Source organism: Hippocampus comes, unplaced genomic scaffold (assembly GCF_001891065.2).
Source record: "Hippocampus comes isolate QL1 unplaced genomic scaffold, H_comes_QL1_v1.1 scaffold151, whole genome shotgun sequence".
Taxonomy (NCBI): Eukaryota; Metazoa; Chordata; class Actinopteri; order Syngnathiformes; family Syngnathidae; genus Hippocampus; species Hippocampus comes.
Window position 1 is genome coordinate 1,931,699 of NW_017805591.1, and position 18,167 is coordinate 1,949,865.

At 39.9% G+C, this 18,167-nt stretch overlaps 1 protein-coding gene across 17 annotated transcripts; it reads right to left on the reverse strand.

Moving 5' to 3' along the window:
• Positions 1-3,110: 3,110 nt before the first annotated feature.
• cth (cystathionase (cystathionine gamma-lyase)) lies at positions 3,111-16,960 on the reverse strand. 17 transcript variants are annotated; one of them, XM_019880268.1, is made up of 14 exons: positions 16,688-16,960; positions 14,797-14,878; positions 13,468-13,563; positions 13,273-13,382; positions 12,902-13,036; positions 12,744-12,801; positions 12,198-12,275; positions 10,452-10,604; positions 9,452-9,573; positions 9,129-9,181; positions 8,353-8,519; positions 5,930-6,001; positions 4,596-4,657; positions 3,111-3,461 (listed from the first exon to the last, which is right to left on the reverse strand). In XM_019880268.1, the coding sequence occupies exons 1-13, from the start codon at positions 16,868-16,870 to the stop codon at positions 4,602-4,604; spliced, it is 1,365 nt and encodes a 454-aa protein (XP_019735827.1). In that variant the 5' UTR covers positions 16,871-16,960; the 3' UTR covers positions 3,111-3,461; positions 4,596-4,601. The 17 variants fall into 17 exon arrangements, with proteins under 17 accessions (XP_019735827.1, XP_019735832.1, XP_019735833.1 ...); XM_019880273.1 differs by having other exon boundaries at positions 4,600-4,657; positions 8,372-8,519; positions 16,688-16,959; XM_019880274.1 differs by having other exon boundaries at positions 8,372-8,519; positions 16,688-16,959.
• Positions 16,961-18,167: the final 1,207 nt, after the last annotated feature.

The window sequence follows — 18,167 nt, forward strand, 5'->3', positions numbered from 1 at the left end:
GAAAAGTGGATAAATTGCTGTTATTAACACTCAGTACAGGTTTAATTATATTCTTTTGCTTTTCCGGGAAATACGGAGACTCAGGTTGGAAAGCTTTCACATCTGTCATTAGTGTTTAGCTACATCTATACTTGTCAAAAGCATTAGAGTCAGCCTGGTTAGACAAACAAATAGGTGTGTTGCCAGAAAGTGCAGGAGAAATGACTCAATTTTGTTCATGATGTGACTTCAATCTGCAACATGAGCATTTGTTGTAAAGCCTTGCAGCCAAACACATTTTAGGTGTTTTGAAGATGGCAAAATCATACCTGTCAACCTCAGCTAATAGCTGCCCTTATAAATGATTACGATTCCCCTTACAAAGCAACAAAAACCCGTACAACGGCTTACCGCGCATGCGCACGTCATGCTTTATGAATCCGACCGTACGCAGCGATGAAAAAAAATATACGATTGAGGATTACTTTTGCTGGTTTGCCGTTACAATAGTAACGATCGACGACGGCATTGCCGTTGGCTACCAGCAGGTGAGATGATCTGGATTTGAGCCAAAATGGTCTTTGTCAGATCGGTTCACAATTGTTTTTTTTTTTCCCCTGTATAAAAGTTGTAATACGCCGTACATGATTTGAAATTATAAAAAAAAATACGGGGAAAACGTACAAGTTGACAGGTCTGCAAAATACACCAACAGTGGACTTCTTTGCATTTGTTTGGTTATGAGACACGACTGCAACCAGATCATGATTTTTGTTTTGTGCTACTGTTTTTTTTTTTTTTTTTTGTCACATGTATAAAAAAAGCACTCGTAATAAGATGTCATGATCATTTTTAGTTCTTTGTGACATATGCAAAATTTTTGACAATACAATTCTGTATATTGCAAAATGCAATGTGTGGGTGGGACAAAACACCGATATTGCAAGCTATCACATTGTTATTGCTCACAGTGCAGTATCGGGCCTCAAAATCAGATCTCGACACTGCTCCTGAATCCGATGAGATATTTCTCCTTCATGCCCCTGGGCAGAGATATAATGCTAATATAGCTGTTTTAATTTCAATACAGAATAACATCATGAGTTGCGTAGTATGGTTACGGGCAAAAAAAAGTGTTTCATCATGTGACATGGACGATACATACGACATTAACATTCGGGATAATGTATGGTGTACATTGTATTTATCTTGTTCATTATTGGATATTTGTGTCAGTTTGAGCAAACATAGGCCTGCACTAAACTGTTAAATGGTTATATAAATCTGAAGTGGTCTTGGAGCCAGGTGGGCATGCAAACGACGACAAAGTGGACTTTTATGAATGCTTTGTGTATTCGCTGTAATTTTACCTGGATAATAAAAACCACAGTGCATACGCATCTTACTGTTGCTTCTCGGTGTGTCTACTGAAGACAAATACTGTAGTGCCATTTGAACAAGACACAATGAGTTCAGCGGTCACGCATCACATTCACCAAGACAACCAGTAGACTGGGGATATTTACAGCAGCCGCCACGGACGCCAACTTATCTGGGTGCTACTGACTAATACAGGTTACAGTGATCCCTCGCTTTAACGCGGTTCACCTTCCGCGGCTTCGCTGTTTCACGGATTTTTTAAGTGCAGTTTTTTTAATGCTTTTAAACAGTGAATTGCGTTCTGCATCCTGATTGGCTAAGGCACTGACCAACGTGAACAGTCTCCGCACCTCGTCTTTGTACATACATACCCCTCAATGTCGACGAAACGTTTTGCACCGGCAAAGGCGCCTGAGGACGCGCTCAAGCAATATTATTTTACAGTCCAGTATTTCCAAAAACTATCATAGTTAATGGTTGAAAATGTTTGTTTTTTGTGCTTGGGCCTGAAAACAGGTTTTGGTCTTTGGTTTCATTGTATACATAGTTCATTATTGTCTAACAACTGTAAAAAATAAAGCTCACTCCTTCACGGGTTTCACCTATCACTGGTTCTTTTTGGAACGTAACCCCCGCGATAAACGAGGGATTACTGTACTTTCTATGGCACATCATCAAACGCCAATGAAAAGCTTTAGGATTTTTTTTATTTTATTATCATCCATCCCACCGTACATCCATTTTCGGATCCGCTTTATCCTCACAAGTAAATTTTATGATCATCCATCCCACCGTACATCCATTTTCCGATCCGCTTTATCCTCACAAGGGTCGCGGGGGGTGCTGGAGCCTATCCCAGCTGTCTTCGGGCAGTAGGCGGGGGACACCCTGAACTGGTTGCCAGCCAATCACAGGGCACACGCAGACGAATAACCATCCGCGCTCACACTCACACCTCGGGACAATTTAGAGTGTTCAATCAGCCTGCCATGCATGGTTTTGGAATGTGGGAGGAAACCGGAGTACCCGGAGAAAACCCAGGCAGGCATGGGGAGAACATGCAAACTCCATGCAGGAAGGCTAGAGCCAAGACCTCTGCACTGTGAGGTTGACGCGCTAACCACTCGACCACCGGGCCACCCTTATTATTATTATTATTATTTTTTATTTTATATTGTCATTTTGATGTAACTTTTGGTTATTGATATACTGTGGCATCCCAACTCATGCACCGTCGCTAAACCGGTTTTGAGCTGCTGGTCAGCAAGTTGGCTCATCTGCTTGCCTCCAAAGCTGCAGCAACCTCCTATCCCAATCAGAGTGGATGATCCAAGCGTCATCTCTGACTTTATGCGTGATGGAGAGCACATGAAGCTGCTTTGTCCATCTCAGTTAGGCAACAGCTGGCACTCACAAGAAGTAGCGCTTGCTTGGAGTCTAGACTTTGGCTCCACATTTCGCTGCTTTAATCGGTGACAATGCATGCAATGAATCACACTCTTTTAAACAAACACCCAAAAAATCCCACATGGCCACAACATGACTACTTACTTTTATCTCGACTAAATCAGGCTGCTTGTGGCCCACCAACATCAGCGAACTAAGTTGTCTTACAGAAATATCAGACTTGGCTAGCAAATTCACTACTTTGACAACTTTCAAGGATTGCAAATAATATATAATATGTATATAATGGCTGCGACAGAAGCCACCCCGAAATCCGTCAGGAAATACAATTGAACAATGAAGCATTTTAGAGTATACTTAAATAGTTTTATTACCTGAAGAGTACATGTACGTCAACATGTAACACTGTGTCATAATCATGTTTATTTTCACCATGTGTATTCATTATCATCCATGTAAAAAAGTTACCGGGATTGTGCTCAGCCTTTACAGAGTGTGCTGAGAAAACCAATGAGAGCACAGGGAGAACACGCAACATCTGCTCGAATCCACCTGTTTGTTACTCAGTGAGTAACTTAGTCAAGTGAATGTCAATACAGGATGAGCTGGAGTGAATTCAAATTGCTAAAGCACAAGGAGATGAAAAGGATTGCTGAACTCCCATTCACCCTCCTGGTGTTTGTCTTGGACGATTCCTGTTAGAAAGTGAGTCACATACAGATTGTTACGTTCCGGAAAACGGGTTTAAATATATTTACGTCTCTTCAATGACTCTTACTGGCAATTATCTGTCTTAAGAGTAAGAAGATAACTTGTATACAGTAAAAAAAACAAAAAAAAAAAAAAACACATACACATATATACATATATGTGTGTATAATGTAAGTGGGCATTAAAAATCACAGTTTTATCCTCATGTTGATGGTACAGTGGCTTGGCATCGGGCAAAGAGCTGCTGCTGTTGTTGCGATGGTAGCAGATTACTTCCTGCTTTAATAAGTTAATTAGAATACGGGTGGACGAGCCAGGACTCCACCCACGTTGTCGTGCCAGTGCTAATATTTCCCTTCATGGGTGTATGTAGAGCTAATGTAACGAATCTGCTGTCGTGTGTTTTGACCACATTGTAAATGTTGACATTTGTTCAACAGTATTATTACAATAAAAATTATTATTACTGTATCGCTTCAAAAATGTGATTTTTTTTTTTAAAATAAAAACATTATTCATCTAACAAGCACATCTTTTATTAAATGGGAGAAAATGCATTTAACATTCATGACAAATCAAGTCAAATGAAGAATAACATGTCATTCTTGCACACACACGTTTCAAAATGAATATCCAGAAAGTTGTTCTTGGTATGAGCGAGTTTTTATAATAAGTAAGATTCTGTCATCAAATGATTGACAGGAAAGACGGAAATTTGCACTTCTCTTAGCGGAGTTGGCGTTATAGCACGAGCGCGGTCAGTGATACATTCAGAGTGGCGGAAGAAAATGTATGTTTTGGTATGTTATGTAATGAGACATACATCGGTTGATGCACTTAGAAGAATCTTGTGTTCATCAAACTTTTCAATCTTGATGGCCTAAGATTTTGTCTCATTTAGCTCACTTGAAGCATTTCAAAACGAGTACACAAAAAAAACAAAAAAAAACAAGTAAACTAAGATAAATAATCTCGCCCTGTTCCCGTAAAAGCTGCATCAAAAGAAAAAAAGAAATCACAAAATGTTTTTTTTTTATTGTATCTTGTTATGAATAATAAGTGACATTTTCTATTTGTGCGTTCAACTAGGCAACCGCGTGGTGGTATGCGTCAGTTACCTACATTTAAGCCCTTTCATCCCGAGGAACAAGCCCTGCAGACACTAGTTCTTCTCTGGGTTCTAGAAAAAAAAAAAAAGACAATAGAGATGGATGGAAGTCAACACTCATTAATAATATTTATCCACAAAGCAACAGGCAGACATTTTAATAAGATGCTGCTAATAAGATGATGTGTTTTCCGTGCACGCACACACACGCAAAAAAAAAAAAAAAATGAGAATGAGCCCTTTCAATGTGCACACATCATGGAAAATCTACATTGTCATGACGGTTAAAGTAGCAGACAGAGCACGCACACGCCGACGGAACCCGGAGTGACAGCCGCTCAGTTATATTATGGATGGCATCCGCCCCAAATCAGAAACCACCAGCCAAGTTTGAGACCCAAAAGTAGAACGAGGATGCTCGACTACTTCAGTCGGCGCCACCATCTGGTTCAATTTAATGCCTCGCTCATCACAGGTGCATTCTCACACTACCGCAGACATGTGCCAATCCAATTCCCATTTGCTACAAATGTGCTCGGGGAGGACTCAGCATATATTATTTGAATAGTGAGTAGGACATTGAAGTCTGCTTCATGAGAGCGTCAGCAGGGCAATTTCTGGAAATCTACTTTACTTCCTGGCAGCGTGGCAGTGAGTGGGAAACGGTGATAAGAGAGCCAAAATCAGCTCACTCAAGGACAATTAAAGCCGTGTGCTAAAATCTATTATCAAGTGCGAAATGACATCCAAGACATTGTGCAATTAATGGGGGGGGGGCTGACGTTATCTCTACATGGATGGTTTGGCTTGAAGATGGTTATTTAGAGTACAGTGGAACATCAAAATTGGAATCCCCATCAGGTCATACCATATTGAAACCCTGATCAAATCTTTCAGGGAATCATGTGAGATCTCAGCAAAACTCATGAGACCTCACCAAAATGACTAACAAAGGGCACGTTTAAATTTTATTTTATCATTTTGGCCTTTTTTTTAATGAATGGATGGTTAACTTATTTGAACACTTAAATTATTTACAATACTACCTGTACAGTTAATAATTAATCATTAATGGTGGTGACAATTTGACCCTGGAATAGGTTATTTTTAATCTACATTGTTTCCTGTAAGAGATGACGCTTGTCCGGAAATTGATTGCGTTGGAACTTTTGAGGGTCCACTGTAATTCAGATGTGATGCAGACAGCAATGGTGCACAACACTGCACAGTGAGTGAGAGAGAGAGAGTGAGAGAGCAATAGAGAGAGAGAGCTGAGGTAGAAGAAAAGAGAATAGAGAGAGAGAGAGAGAGAGAGAGAGAGAGAGAAAAAAGTGCGCACAGAACCTGAGAAGAGGATTCTGGGAAGACGCTTGTTGAGGGGCCATCTGCTGGCCTTGCTAAGACTTTGATGTCTTTCTGCAGCAAAAATACAACACGAAGGCATACAGAGTACTACAAATGGACTTTGAATCTACAAATGGATTTTGTGAATACAAAGTCAGAAAGTGTTTTCTGAGGGCTTTTCTGAGTAGTAACTGAAAAAAAAAAAAAGAAACTCGAGAAAACTATGACTAGTGTGCACAAAAAGACATCTTTCTGACGAATGGTCATGGGGCAGGAAATGGCTACAGGGGTAGACCAGAGCATCCAGCAAAGTAACAATAACGTTTTTGCTCGAGCCTTCATTTGTCTTCAATTTGACAAAACGTGGTGATGACTTGAGTAGATCAAGTGAATAAAAGCAAAATGCTAAATCAGATGTTATTTCAACAGTGGAGTTTTTGTGCCTAATTATCACTTTTAAAGTGCAGTTTTTATGATAACATTTGCCTTTTGGGGGGAGTGGGGATGGGGAGGGGGTTTCAAAAGTGCAAGCGCGCAATTTGAGGTTAGTTACAAGCTTGAATAAAAACACAAGGATCCTTTTACACTGATTAATCATGACTGTGTTTTTTGAAGCTGTGCCCCAACTGGACCGCTGGATCTTTGACTTGAGATGAAAATGAAATACCGTATTTTCCGGACTATAAGGCGCAGTTCTTTTCATAGTTTGGCTGGGGGGGCGACTGATACTCTGGAGCGATTTATGGGTGAAATCATTAACACATTATTTTATCATTACACGTTATTTTCACATTTAACCACAAGAGGCCACTGTAGACCTGTTTTGATAAAACTACGAAGAGTGTGACGTAAAAGAAGTAGAAGAGGAAGCGCTGCATCTTCTACCTCCCGGAGTTGGTGGAGTTGTTTTAAAGTGACACAGAGGATGAAGATTCCATTGGATTTAGTGATTTGGAGTGACATTGACGGTTTGGTGAACTTGTTAGCATGTTCTTTATGCTATAGTTATCTGAATAACTCGTAATATGTTACTTGAACATACCAGGCACGTTCTCAGTTCGATGTTTATGCGTCATGTAAGGTTAGCATGTTGTACACTTATTCAGCGTGTTGTTTTCTATTTTATTTTAATTTTAAATTGCCTTTCAAGATGGCATGTATGTTCTTGGTGTTGGATTTTATCAAATAAATTTCCCCCCAAAATGCGACTTATACTCCAGTGCGACTTATGTATGTTTTTTTGTTCTTTATTATGCATTTTATGGCTGGTGCGACTTATACTCAGGAGCGACTTAATAGTCCGGAAACTACGGTAAGCTTGCTTCCACAATTCAATTTCGACCATTCTCTATCTATCTATCCAGAGAATGCATGAGGAATCACGTGTTGTAATATTGATTCTGTTGAAAACAAGCTTACAAACCTGTTTTCTCGATGTTTTGTCAAAAGCCAAATTGAAAACCTACATGCAGATCAAGGAAAGGTTTACGCCTGAACAATATGTTTGATCTCAGTTATCAAGAAATTAAAAGTCTGGTGTTCTCTCTCTGGCCATTGAAACTGGTCAATTGAGTAGTATTCCCGCAGTTAAGAGATTATGTAAAATGTGTGTCAGCAATGATGTGGAAGTGAATTTTATTTTCTTTTATATTGTGCACTTTATAGGGACCCAAGAGAGTGTGTGTTTACTGACATTGAACAACTTTATCTAAAGCATGGAGAACTGTTTTTGACATATGATTCTGTTCCTGCTGTTGTTGTTTTTCTTCCTGGCATGACACGGTAATAAAAAAAAATGTCAAATGTGTAATGATTTATTTTTCAAGCCACTTTGTTCCTGTCAAATCTTCCAGTCCTTTTTTTCTGCTGTGTGAGGCAGTAAATCCCTCTTGGCATATATGCACGTTTTTTTTAATGGGGGACACAAATTCTGCCTGCTAACAGATAATTATGCAAATGTGACATAACTGCAAAAAAAAAAAAAAAGTGAGCAATTCTGTTGATGTATACTGCGGCACCAGCTGCACGCTAATTTGCTGTCAGGACAAAAAAATGGCAGTAAAACAGTACATCAGACAGTAAGACGGTGCAGTAGTACTGTGTGGCCTACATATAAACACACCGCATAACTTTGCAGAATGTGTCTCAACACATTCTCACAGCCCTCGACAATGTGACTTTTACAATTCCATTTAATTCACAATTTATACCCAAAATGAACCTTTCTGAGGGCAAAGTATTTTATCCTCTGGCATACACAGCCTTAAAAGTAAAAAACAAATTAGTGGGCCGAAATCAGAAAAGAAAGAAAGGAAAAGCATCTGATGGTAAAACCATTCATTATTCCGAAATACTTTTTCCTCACATTTCAGTTTTGGGTATGGATCTTAAGATTGGGCTTTTATGAAATAGCTGGTATCTACCTGCTATTTTGAAACTTACAGACGGAGCAGCGGCTGCAAGTGCTTGATTCAGATCTTCAATGATATCCGCCTTATCCTCCAGTCCCACAGAGAGCCTGATCAGAGTGTCACTAATGCCCAAGATGCTCCTTTCCTTCTCAGGCACCGACGCATGAGTCATAATTGCCCTGCGTTGGAAAAAGATGGTGGCAGTTTGGGGTGAGTCACTTGCTTCAACGCATGTTGTGTGTGTGTGTGTGTGTGTGTGTGTGGCCAACAAAAGAGGGTTCATCCGACTTCCCGTAGGGTCAAAAACTATTCAGGACCAATACAATCAAATAGGTACTGTACACACAGTATATAAAACGATTATTTGGTAATTACTAGGAATAAAAGGCAGGCACAGCAAAGGGAAGAAAAATAGCAAAATAAATAACGTCAATTTAAGTCACTTAAGTTGATGTACTTAAAATTCAAGCATTAAGTAGAAAAAAATCTCTTAGCGCACCAAACCATATTTAGTTTGATCTCTGCTTCCCTCTTGTGGCATTTTGCCTGACATTACAGCTCTGCCGTTTCAAACACTTCATGCTTCCACCCTTTTCTACAGCACTCGCAGTAGAGAGCCGGGGACACCCTGGACTGTTTACCAGCTAGTTGTAGGCCACATACAGACAAACAATCATTCACACCCACGTACGGTAATTTAGCAAGCACAGGAACACGCAAACATGCCAGAGCCGAGCCCTGACCAAATACTGTTTTCACAATAATCAATAATATGTAATTATACTTACGGATGTTCTGCTAAACTTTCATAACCACCAAGACTCTCGGCCACTACAAACATCTGAAGAAAAAAGAAAAGAAGTCAGTGGGTGGCATCATAGTAGTATATGGCCATTGCAAAATGCATCACCGCTGATCAGTTTTAAAGACCCTAAATAAAAAATGAAGAATAAATATCAGTGGTTTGAAGTCAACATAACTCTACAAATATTGTTCATCATAAAGGGCTGCAAGAGAAACACGCATACATAACTAATAAGCTCTTTCCATGTTTGTATAGCTACCGTTTGACAGTCCTGAATGGCTAAAGGAAAATGTTGTGGCTAATTACTTTGAGACTGGTGAGGAAGGTGTTGGCGTGGTGGAGTTCTCCTTTAATGTAGAAGGTGATCATTCCAGGACATCCTGTGCATTGCCTTTTCACCACGTCATACTGCGGGTGAGAGGGCAGACCTGTTACAACAGAGGGGGGAGAAACTGTCAGTAAAGTCGACAACGGTGTCATTACCACGTGTGTGGGTGCACTGTCATTTGCTATGAGGATCTTGGCATCCCAGGCTATTAAGGACCTCATTTAATTGTGTCGACAGCTTATTAGTTTAACAAGCCTCTTAAATTCTATGCAACATTTTACTACTGCTTCATAACTTACTATGAGTCAATTAAGTGAAGATAGGGAGGGTCAATAAGTTTTTCATAAGAATTAAAAGATTTCATTAAATTCCACTTTCAATTAATGCTCGTCAGTTCATTTAATGTGTTTCATAAATGCAGAGGCTCATTACAGAAAATATATTTACATTACGGGCATAGTGGAAGTGGTGTTGTGTTTGTGGATGAAAACGTGTTAAGGTGGGCATTAAAACAATCAGTGTTATGGATACAAGTTAGTTTGCATTCTCTCCTTGTGATTCAGTTTTTTTTTTTTTGGTCCTGACATGCATGTTAGGTTAATTAGGATAGGGTCCAAATCCCGCAAATGAAGACAAGCTGTATAGAATATTGAATGTTGGATGGATGGATGTTATTAATGCACTTAGGGGCCACTTAAAAGTACACTTCCAGAACTTTATCTACAGCAAAGACTCCCAATCACGCCTTTAAGCACACATTTGTACCCGAATGGGTGGCTACTGCTATACAAGGTGCTGCCTGGCCCATTGGGAGCAAATTAAGGTTCAGTATCTTGCAAAAGGACACTCCTACAGTGGAAAGTAGTGCCAAGATTCAACCCTAACACCCTCTGGTCACTGTACAACCAATTGAGCCAAAAAGCCGGCTTATGTCATCATGCACTGTACGGAGTCAGCTGCATGATTACCACACTCGACCTGGGTAGATGACGCGCTCCACTCTAGAATCACCCTCAAGAAACTCGGCTGCGGCCAGGGCGTTCTTAAAGTGGCGCTCCATGCGCAGATGCAAAGTCTTCAGCCCGCGGTTGACAAGGTAGCAGTCAAAAGGGGATGGCACACAGCCTAGAGCTAAAATGAAGAAACACACATGAAGGGAAACACTTTTACAAACCCATTTACAAAAAAGCCTCCATCATTCAAACATGTTTGGTGTTAGAGGCCCAACAGATGTTTCCTGTTGTCTTCTCGCCATCCAGCCACATTCAAACCCCTCCAGTACATCAAATAGAACAGTAAAGCATGAACTGACTTTGATTTTTACAAGCACCATCTTGACATATCGTAACTTTTGGACCTTGACCTTTGTAGACGAGGACAGCTTTTCAAAGGTTTTTCCACAAATGTTTAACAAGATCATGGTATCCAAGTTGATGTTTGCTAGGTTCATCATAATTTGTACTTACAAACAGAAGACAGAACTTTTATTATACACACACAGAAATTAATTATGAATATTAACCAATGAGAAGCATATATTCCTTTTAAATTATGATTCAAGAGAATGACAAAAAAAATAATTAAACAGTCCTGGACAAAAACTACCGTACCTTCAAATTAATATGTTATTGCACAACCTTTTGAGGAAATCAAACACTTTGTAAATATATTGAGATTTTCCCAGCACACAACAGGAACTTCCTCCATGTGTCACAGTTGGGACATTGTTCTTTTCTTGCTGTGCTTCAATTTTGCATCCGTGAATGTAGAGCTGATGTGCCTTGCAAGAAAGTTCTATTTTAGGCTCATTTGTCCATAGCACATTCTCCCAAAAGCTTTGCAGCTTGTCAACAAGCAGTTTGGCAAATTCCATTCTCACTTTTTTATGATTTATTTTCAACAATGGTGTCCTCCTTGGCCGTCTCCCAAGTCCGCTTTAGTTCATACGACAGCAGATGCTGCATTCTGACACTGATATAACTTGACCTTGGAGTTCACCTTTAATTTCTTTGGAAGTTGCTCAAGGATCTTTGGTTACCATTCGTATTATCCCTTTCTTCAATTGGTCATCGATTTTCCTCCTTGATCTTAAATTTCTGAATAGTATGTGTAACTATAGTCATGAGAAGCTGCTTGGAGATGGTCATGTAGCCTTTGTCTTTAACATGCTTGTCTTCAATGTCCTTCTCCGAATCTCTTGAGACAAATCTATCCATCGCTTCCGCTGGTCCATGCTTAGTATGGTACACACCATGTCAGCAAACAGCACAGAAAATACTTGTTACCGTTTAAATGGGCCAACAGACTGAGTACAAGTTTAAAGACACCTTTGATGTTACTTAAAAGGCACACCTTGGTTGGACAAATTGTTTTGGATCTTTTCGGAGAGGTACTATCATTTTTTCCAGGCTCGTTGGATAATTTTTTAAAAATAATTCTATTGAACCACAATTCAAAAGCCATGTCCAATTTTCATTGGTTAATTTTCATTACATTTTCATGTTTGCCAGATTCAAGTTATTTCTGTCACCGCTGTGGGTTTTTCGTTCATTAACAGAGGAGTGCCAATAATTTTGTTCATGTGTGTACACAAAATGTGTCCTCTGTATTTAACCCCTCATAGTGGAGCACAGACTGGCGTTTCGGTGTCTCACTCAAAAGCACACCAGTTGGGCAGGGTTTTTGAGCACTTGGCCACAGTGGCAACATGATCTTTTCACTCACCATTTTGTAGAAACTTTAGTCGGTCGTACAGATCCTCCCGGTTGACTGACATAAGGCCCATAACCACGTCACTGTGACCTGCCGATTATACAAACGACAGAATGTGCCTCAACCCAAAGGACATCCATGCGTGTCAGCAAATATTTGACGTTATATATGCAGGGTGAATGACATTTATGCTATGACTATAAGTACGGTGGTCACTGTAAAAGATACTCCTTTCCCTTCCCAACCGTGGATAATGAGCCTCATGCTGCTTCACCATGCCAGACACATGATTACCTGAAGCCAGGTAACAGTCTGTCTATTTTTGAGATACATTCTTTTCGTTGGACAAATGCATATATATAAAACGTAAACACTTTAATCCATGTTGCGTCAAACCCTAATCCTTCTCCAAAAAGTAAAAAAAAAAAAAAAAAAACCCAAACAAACAAAAGCCAACTGCTGAAAACTAAATAAGCATAATTGATGTTTATGTAGAGAGGCCCAGAATGACAAATAGCCCTTTTATGAATAAAATAGAAGTGGATAAACCTGACCTACCATTCATATATTTAGTGGCTGAGTACATGCAAATATCTGCTCCTAAAGCCAAAGGACGCTGAGAGAAGACACAAAGAAAATATGAACAAAACATCGAGACATTTTTGCACACTGACTTTAAACTTGAATTTGGTCAACTGCGCTTTTCAATGTCACACCTGGAAGTAGGCAGACATGAACGTGTTATCGACAACAACCACGATGTCTTTGTTGTGATCGTGCACCAAGTCGGAACAAGCACGAATGTCGACAACTTTCATAGTGGGGTTGGTTGGCGTCTCAATCCACACCATCTGCACAAGCAGCAACAAAAACATAACACCCCAGTTGAGTCAGGCAGATGCTGAAAAACACGGTGCCTTCTGATAGTGCAGCAAAGGAGTAAGTGATGACGGAGACAATGAACAAACAGTTATGTGACACACTTATACACCCGCGCAAGAAAAAAAGGCCCTATCAAATAGCTGTGTAAACATGATGTGAAATGTTTGCTGGAAGGTGACCAAAACAAACAGTATTCTGCACTTACTTTAGTGTTGGGCTTGAGAGCCGCCTTCAGTAGCTCTGGTTTGGTACAATCGACTAAGGTGATCTGCAGCTCGAATTCAGTAGCCACTTTTTGGAAGTAGCGGTTTGTGCCTTGTAAAGTTGCAAAGAATAGAATGTCACCACCTCGTGAAATGTAATCTACTCATGAGTGTGTGTGTATTAAGTGAGTAATCACCTCCATAAACATCATCCATGCAGATGATTCCATCCCCTGCCTTCAGCATATGAGTGATGGTCAGGGTGGCAGCAAGCCCTGAAGACACGGCAAGGCCTAGAGCAAAATAAAAAAAACAAAAAACAAAAAAACAAACAAAAAAGAGCGTCAATCAAGTCATAAATATCTATACAAATACAGTGTGGCACCTCGCATTGAAATGCCATTGCTGTGCTACATTTTTGTGTTGAATCAGACCTTTGGAATATATTTTTCTAAAGGCAGAGAAAAACACAAACTTTGAATCATCATTGCACATGACGTGTTAATTTACAAACCCTATTCCAATGAAGTTGGGAGATTGTGTTGAACATTAAAAAAAAGAATCCATCTATCCAATCGCAGTGGTAAATATGACTCTGTCCCAGCTTCTTTGTTGTGTTGTGTTGCAGCCATAAAAATTATAAATTATTTACGAAAAACAAAATAGTTTTAGCAGTTTGAACATGATTTCATTCAATTAAACAAAGGTTGAACATAGTTTGTAAATCATTACATCCATCCATTCATTCATCCATCCATTTTCCGATCTGCTTTATCCTCACAAGGGTCACGGGGGGTGCTGGAGCCCATCCCAGCTGTCTTCAGGCAGTAGGCGGGGGACACCCTGAACCGGTTGCCAGCCAATCAGAGGGCACACAGAGACAAACAACCATCCGCACTCACACTCACACCTAGGGACAATTTAGAGTGTTCAATCAGCCTGCCATGGATGTTTTTGAAATGTGGGAGTACCTGGAGAAAACCCACGCAGGCAAGGGGGGAACATGCAAACTCCACACAGGAAGGCCGGAGCCAGGATCGAACCCTCGACCTCTGCACTGTGAGGTCGACGCGCTAACCACTCGCCCAACATAGCGTCCCAACTTCATTCAAATGGGGTTTATGGATTTTCCCTAAAACTGGTCTGTTAAAATGTTTTTTTCCCCATTTATCTTAATAATAGGCTAATTGATTTCTTATAAATCAAAACATAATTATTATAATTAAAAACTCTGTACATTGAACATGGTTTATTGAATAATGCTTTTGTTCAAATTCACAGATTTTAGATAATATTTGACATGTTAGGTTAATCAAAGGCTAAATTGTATCTCTGTATACTATGTGTCCTGTCCCGCCTCTCGCCAAACACTGAGCTCAAGCTCATCCCGCGACCAGAGGGATGACAACCACTATATAAAATGGACAGATGGATATCTCAAGCTATGAAAAAGCATACTGGAATGGACTATGGTCATCCTTGGATGTTCCACTTCAGTCTACATGTGTACACATTGTTGCACTTACAGTGCTTTGCCCCATCCAGCGCTGCCACGGCTTTCTCAAGACAGTCTCTTGTAGGGTTTCCACTGCGGCTGTATTCATAGCCCTGTATTTAAAAAAAAAGAAAAAAAAGACCATGCATTACAAAAACTCTAAACAATGCATGCAACGGAACGACAAAGTCAAATAAAGCAGATCCTCCTGCACCAGTGAAGTGAAACGACCTCAGAGCAATGCATCCCTTCAGTTTCAATTTGAATACCTCTGAACCCACATTACTTCCTGCCTTAGTTTTCCAAAATACAGTTGCAAAGCATTTTCTTCTTCAATGGCGAAAGAAGTGCCTTGGAGAAACAAAGTTGGGCCCCTATTCTAAATAAAAAACAGACACAACATTCTTTGTGGGACAAAACCATCTCATTGTTTGCCAGTCAAAAGCAACATGTGTTGGAGTGATAGAGTGAGGGCCTTTTTTTTAATGTATTATGCAATGCATTCTTATTGCTTCTAACCAAATGTAATGATTACAAAGGAAGTTGTGAAATTCTGCTAAAAAAAAAAAAAAAAGGATAAATAATTTCTCATCATAGAAGTACAAAGGGTCCTTGACTTATGACGCTTTTGACACATCAATAGAACTCAAGAAAACATGCTCATATCATTTTTCATCTGTTTTATATTTATGGCTTTGAAGTGTTTTTCCAAAAGAACATTTGCTGTAATTATGACTTTACTAGGGTGTTAGCATCGGTTCATGACAGACTTCAGAGGTGATTCCAAATTTACACATTTTCCAAGAACATCGCCATGAGCCTAAAGCCAATAAAACATACAAGAACTAACAAGTCTACCCTAAATGTCATGGGGATAACTTGTTTTGGGGAATTTTCAATTTAAATATTCACGAGTGTCAATAGAAATGATCTTAGCCAAATTTATTGAAATTATTTATTCATCAGGACTTATTATAATCATATTTGAGCTTTTAATTGGCCCAAAGCTAAGGCGAGTACTGTATTTGCTTTATTTTCCGTATTAATCTGCATTTCATGGCTAAATGACAGGACACAATAATTTACTGGAATTATTTTTGTGGACCCTCGAGGTTCCAAGGACTCCAGCTTGAAAACCACTGGACTGCAGCACATTCTGACGTCTGTGCAAATTGGTCTTATCTCAAAGTGAGGCACCCGTCCGTGTACATATTACAACTGTGAATCACGTCATCCGAGTTACTGTTTGCCTTGGAAACAACATGTTAACGTTCCTGTGAACAGCACCATGTGTGTAGAAGCAAAGTAGATAGAGCAGTTGAATTTATGAATACATAAATACACTTGAATACACCCAACAGTCCACAGACGTCAGCCTTCATCCCACAAGCCGTATAATGGGCTTTCCGACTTTGTCTATAGCACGTGTGGCCGATGTAAAACAGGGGCACGCTTGTGGGGTCATGCACACCAGAATCATCAAAACAATGTCAAAGGTCAGTAAACCAGCAGAAGTGATTTGGAAAAATGTGTAATCTGATGTATGCACTGGTGTATTTTCATCACCTCATATAAGAGATATGGACATATTGGAATTATTCAGTGATGCATCCACTGAAGAAAAAATCTCTTTTTTCTTATTTCTTTATTCTTTACTTTCGGCCAATTTTTACAGTAAACATTCAAGCACGCCGAAAGCAGCGCACACGTCACCTTCTTCGTAACTGTCTGAAATATGACACATAGTTTTATGTTACTCAGATGGAATCAAGGACCCAAGAAGCCTCATTAATCTGATGCAATCCCCGAGCCCCAAATCAACGCTTGCCTGATTAGAAAAGAAGGATTTCGAATGAGGACTTTCACTTTCTTTATTACTTCAAGTCATTCACACAATATAAATATGGCTGTACGGTACTTACGAAGTGCTTTCCGGGTTGGCTCTGTTTAAACGTGGTTGAGAGCGATATCGGTGGAACTACGGCCCTGGAGTTCCATTGCTCTGGTTCTTGGCCGACGTGGATGGCATCGGTGGCGAACGACTTGAAAGGCTTGCCGTACCCGGGAAACTCGTCGTTCCGGGCACCCTCGTTGTAGTTCTCCATAGATATGCTGTCCACTTGACACGACCAGAAAGCCCTGAACTGGAAATGACAGCGCAATCGCAGCGCTGAAAAGGGGGAAAATCCCTTTTATGAACAGCGGGTCTGCCTCGCCTCGATTGGTGGACTACAGGGGCGTCTTAACACGTGACCAACACGTAGCTGTACCGTAACATATCCTGTCGTTTCAAAATATAAATTTTTAATGTAATGATGCTAAATTGCAGCCGGGCATCCTGCAACATCAGTATGAAATGCTTTTGCATTTATTTTGAAAAAATACACGTTTTACCAATTCCGCTTTGAATGAAGATACAGCATTATTATTTCCCATTGTATCACACTTGTAAAAGATTTTTTTTTCCAGTGTGATGAAACAATTGTGTTGTTTTCTGTGTGTTGGTTACAGTGGCCGACAGGGCCAGACGTACTGCAAACCACGGAAAGCTACAAACACAGGAATGCCGTAAACACAAAAAAAAAACGAAGCGAAACAACAACAACAAAAAGACACACAGAAAACACGCAGATGCGAACCAAAAACCACACCAAATAACTGCAAAACAAAAACGTTGCAAGAAAAAAAATGCTACAATGCTACAAATGGTCAAGGACTGCAAACAGGGATGATGCAAACAAAAAACATAAACACATAGATGAAAAATACATGAAAGAAATGCTGCAATCACCTCAACAAAGTGGAAGTAAACCTTAAAAACTACGAAATAAAGAAAAAAAACCGCTTCGGCAATTCAAAACACAACGACTCAAAAAAGACAAGTAGAAAAAAATTATGCAAGTTTATGCCACTAAAATGAGGCCACTAGGGGACACCGCAGAACCAGTCCTGTGAGACCTGATATTCTGGAAAGACCTGAGAGAATTGCCTGAATAGTAGGTACTGTAATTGGCTATCTGTTGGAGAAAATAAAAGGTACTTTTTACTTCATGTCTTTTTAACCCCGGACAATAACTTTTATTATATTATATGAGAGCAGCATAGTTACATGCTCGGGAATTCTGTGTGGAGTTTGCATGTTCTCCCCGTGCCTGCGTGGGTTTTCTCCGGGGACTCCGGTTTCCTCCCACATTCCAAAAACATGCATGGCAGGTTGATTGTGAGCGAATGACTGTTTCTCTGCAGTTGACTGGCAACCAGTTCAGGGTGTACCCGGTCTACTGCCCTCAGACAGCTGAGAGAGGCTCCAGCGCACCCGCGACCCTGGTGAGCAAAAACAAATTAGAAAATAGATGGATCAAATAAAATCAGAATTAATTAAAACAGTTTTAATTGTTTATT

Bases quoted from the DNA above. Each gene is read 5' to 3' on its own strand.
- cth (XM_019880268.1), bottom strand. From the start codon at position 16,870: ATGGAGAACTACAACGAGGGTGCCCGGAACGACGAGTTTCCCGGGTAC. The intron at 13,564-14,796 runs GTAAGTGCAACA...ATTTTGCTCTAG, and splicing joins GCTGGATGGGGCAAAGCACT to GCCTTGCCGTGTCTTCAGGG. The intron at 12,802-12,901 runs GTGTGACATTGA...GTCTTCTCTCAG, and splicing joins TCATGTCTGCCTACTTCCAG to CGTCCTTTGGCTTTAGGAGC.